Source organism: Astatotilapia calliptera, chromosome 20, assembly GCF_900246225.1.
Source record: "Astatotilapia calliptera chromosome 20, fAstCal1.2, whole genome shotgun sequence".
Lineage (NCBI taxonomy): Eukaryota > Metazoa > Chordata > Actinopteri > Cichliformes > Cichlidae > Astatotilapia > Astatotilapia calliptera.
The window spans coordinates 2917499-2921729 of record NC_039321.1 but is presented as its reverse complement, the minus strand read 5'-3'; the positions used below and the strand labels follow the sequence as shown (position 1 = coordinate 2921729).

At 44.9% G+C, this 4231-nt stretch overlaps 1 protein-coding gene across 1 annotated transcript; it reads left to right on the top strand.

Moving 5' to 3' along the window:
• Positions 1-338: 338 nt before the first annotated feature.
• On the top strand, positions 339-2539 carry LOC113013730 (uncharacterized). The gene is made up of 4 exons (XM_026154871.1): positions 339-358; positions 1289-2029; positions 2102-2311; positions 2395-2539. The coding sequence occupies exons 1-4, from the start codon at positions 339-341 to the stop codon at positions 2537-2539; spliced, it is 1116 nt and encodes a 371-aa protein (XP_026010656.1).
• The last annotated feature ends 1692 nt before the right edge of the window (positions 2540-4231 follow it).

The following is a 4231-nucleotide window of genomic DNA, read 5'->3' as shown; positions in this document are numbered from 1 at the left end:
CAGAGAGCAACTTGGGGTTAGTATCTTCCCCAAGGACATTTAGCATGCAGACTGTGGGAACCAGAGATCAAACTACCAACCTTCTGATTCGCAGATGACCTGCTGTACCTCCTGAGCTATAGCCATCCCAACCTGTATCTATTCATGTAGATACAGGTTGGTTTTCCAAAGCATTTGTTTTTCCTACCTTTTTCATAACATTATTAAACATATATAGTTCTACTGCCTTGTGCTGAATGAGCCAATCACATGACCAAGTCTTGATTGGAAAATGTATTTATTTATTTATTCAAGTTCAAAAAGTAATGGTGTACTTGAGTAAGTACAAATTAGTCTTGATGCGTGCTCAATCATCCAGGTAAGTAAATCCCAAAAAGTTGATTCTGTTCATCTGGACGTTGCGTTTTCAGTGAGAGAAACATTTCATCAGTCATCCAGGTGACTTATTAAGTCTCAGCAGACTGGCTCAGCAGGTTTCCCCAATCTTATAAACATTTGCACAATGACTGAGACTAGCACCACCGAATGAACAATGGACTGTGAGGTCAGTTCTTTGATCATTAATATGCAAATTGTCATGACCATTGATCAACAACTACTGATCAAAGACCATTGATTAATGGCCACGAGTACTATTCACAGAGAGTTGGGGAATGGCTGCAAACAACCTCTGGCAAAGCAGATGGCACAACACAGAAGAGCTAACTCATCAGGCCAGGACTCTGCAGTCTGTTTACACCTACAGGCCAGTGGACAGTCTTCAATGATGAGGATGTAACATCCTGGACAGGGAGGAACGCTGGTTTGAGCGCGGAGTCAAGGAGGCCATTGATCAATGGCTAGCCAAGTGGGGTTTTTTTGTTTTTGTTTTTTAAGTTTGATACTTGCCATAAATCTCTAAAAATCAAACCTTGGCTTAATTTCTTTTCCTAAATCCCTCTTCCTCCTCATCTGTCTGTAGCTCTGATGTATCACAGGTCAGTGATGCTTTTAGTTTTTCTCTTGACTTTAGGTAATCACCTACTCAGAATTCACAAAAGATTAACAATTACTTCGTTGCCACAAATTCACATAAATGTTCTGATGCAAAGCTCTACTTCAGTTTCTTTGAAGAGGTAGGGAATGTGACCAAAGTGAAGCTTTATGGATAACGCAGAACAAAGCAACTGGTACAATTTTCATCTCTAAATGAATATTTACCAGTTCTTGGGAGGACTGGAATCGTTCTTGAGTTTCTAGTCTTCTCCTGTCCTCATTTTTTTTTCATACGTTTCATACGCAACTACAGCAAGTTAGCTACACCACTCACCACGCTCACATCCACTAAGAGACCATTTCTTTGGACTCCTGAGGCTGAAGCTGCCTTCGAGAGATTCAAGGACCTGTTTACCTCTGCCCCGGTGTTGCAACACCCTGACCCTAATAAATCATTCGTCCTAGAGGTAGACACTTCTGACATTGCTGTTGGTGCCATTCTCTCGCAACGCACTGGGCCACGAGCCAAGTTAAAGCACTGTGCCTTTTTCTCACGGCGCCTGTCGCCTGCCGAACGCAACTACTGTGTTGGTGATCGAGAGCTGTTAGCCATAAAGTTGGCCTTGGAGGAATGTCGCCACCTTCTGGAGGGAGCAGAGCACCCGTTCGTTATTTTCACTGATCATAAGAACCTCATTTACCTCAGAACAGCGAAACTGCTTAACGCCCGCCAAGCCCGATGGTCTCTGTTTTTCGACCGTTTCAACTTCTCCCTCTCTTTCCACCCAGGTCATAAAAACGCTAAAGCTGATGCTCTTTCCCGGAAATTTGCTCCAGACACAGACCAGACCGTACATGCTTCAGTGCTGCCCGCGGCTTGTCAAGTGGCATTTCTGGCCCTCCAGGATGAACCCGACCCAGGAACACGGCCTCCCGGACGCTGGTTCATTCCTTCGGCTGCTCGTGCTCCAGTGATCACATGGGCATGCGACTCTCGATTCTCCTGTCACCCTGGAACTGCCCGTACCACTGCCGTGATCAAGCGCCACTTTTGGTGGGAGTCCCTGGAGCGCTTCATGTCCATGATTCTCAAGTGCTTTACTAACCTTGCCATCTTGTGTTCTAGTTACTCCGGGAAATTCCATCACACTGAACAACTCATCTTTGAAATCTGGTTAACCCGCCTGCTTTCAGAATCATCTCCTTGCCTCACCTGCCTGCCCTCCTGCCCTTACACTATTACAGGATCTTCACCGCTCAGGACAGCTGCCACACACCACCAAACCCACCGGACCGCACCACCTCTCCTTCAACGCTTCCATCTCCCACCTGCACAGTAAGACGAAGATTTTCATAGCTTCCACCCTCTCCACAACTCCTCATTGGCTACTGCTCTAACACTGCTCTCCTCTCTTCCAGTACGTACCTAATCACCAGCCAGCTGCCGCTGCTTTCTTGGACCTGTCCCCTTGCTTTATCTCTCTCCCCTGTCCAAGACCCTCACGCCCCACGTGTCAAGCCTGAAGTCAAGTGCCATCGTAAACATCATTCTTGTGCTAGTTAATAAACCTTTGTTAAACCCTTTCCTCAGCCTCCGCTTTGGCTTTTCTGCACGTGGGTTTGATTTTTGGTACTTGGCCTCCGGACGTTTTGTCACAGGGCTTCCACATATTCAAATGTAACTCTAAATTTGTACTATGGTGAGCTTATTGTAAAAAATAAAAAAGTAACAAAGAGGAACATCAGATACCAACACGAACAGGAAGCAGCTTTTAGCAGCTTGCAGTCTCTGTAGAAACTGAATGTGATTGGATAATGCAGGTCAAAACAATGCACTGTTGTCAAACAACAGCCAATGGGCTGCAAGGTGACTGTTAATGCAAATAGAACAATTTAATTGTTTAACATATCAAAAACACTTCCAAATGATCTTCCATCTTTCTTAGAAAAAAAGGAAATTTGTTCTCCTGCTCATATTTCTGACCTGTGTACTTGCTGTTCCCACACCAACCACATATATTACCAAATCAAGCAGAACTGAAATCTCTGAGACTAAGATTTAAGTTTGAGACTTTAAGTTCAACATGAAGGTTTAGTAGTAACACGATGGTCAGTAGTAGTTATATGTTTAACTTACATGTAGCCTCACCAGATACAAGTACTGGAGTTCTTAATGTGCAGTCTTTTATCAATGAAGACAGAATAAACAGAAATGTCTCCCATTTTGTCCAACAACAAGTGTGTGTGTGTGTGTGTGTGTGTGTGTGTGTGTGTGTGTGTGTATATGTATTTATATCTATATATATGTATATAGATATGGGTGGGGGGAGCTGTTACGTTTCGGTGTTGTCAGTGTGTTGTTTTTGGCGTGACTGTTATGTGTTTCCTGTTTTACTTTGAAAGTCTGTGTTATCTTAGTGTTTTCAGTTTACGTTTCCCTGTCTCGTCAGTTCTGAGTTGCCCCAGCTGTGTTTCCCTCTTGTTGTCCATTTTCCTGATTGCTCCCTCTAGGTATTTAAGCCCTGTGTTTCAGTGTGTCATGGTTGTGATCCCCCCCGGTTGTAAATAGTTTGGTGTTTTGATGTAAATAGCTGTCGATACTTTCGTTTTGGGATATTTTTGTGGAAAACTGTAGTAGTTGTTTTGTTTTTTTTCCCTTATTTTTATTTTTCCTGTGTTGCACGCCGGTTGCCTAGGCCGGGGTGTAACATACCCCGCCCCTGGGCGCCTCCTGGGTGAGGTGTTCCAGGCATGTCCCACCGGGAGGAGGCCCCGGGGCAGACCCAGGACACGCTGGAGAGATTATATCTCTCGGCTGGCCTGGGAACGCCTTGGTGTTCCCCCGGATAAGCTGGAGGAGGTGGCTGGGGAGAGGGAGGTCTGGGCCTCTTTGCTTAGGCTGCTGCCCCCGCGACCCGGCCCCGGACAAAGCGGATGAAGATGGATGGATGGATGGATGTATTAGTGCTGTCAGCGTTAATCTCGTTAAAATCGTTAACGCCATAAGCGCATTAACATGACAAATCTACGTTAGCGAGTTAGTGCAGATCGCCCCGTGCGTTGGGCTGCACAGCGCTAATGTGTTAATGAGCTAACTGTGCTAACGTATGAGGGGCCGTGCAAGCCAAAACTCATTCTTTCACTCTCACACACATACATTCTTCTTTCACACACATATACTTTCACTCTCACATATATATATTGTCATCTCGCACACCTTTATTCTTATTTCATATCCATGTATATTCACTCTCAC

Coding starts and splice junctions, on each gene's coding strand:
- LOC113013730 (XM_026154871.1), top strand. CDS start 339: ATGCGTGCTCAATCATCCAG. Junction 359..1,288: donor ATGCGTGCTCAATCATCCAG/GTAAGTAAATCC, acceptor ACGCAACTACAG/CAAGTTAGCTACACCACTCA. Junction 2,312..2,394: donor TTCCATCTCCCACCTGCACA/GTAAGACGAAGA, acceptor CCTCTCTTCCAG/TACGTACCTAATCACCAGCC.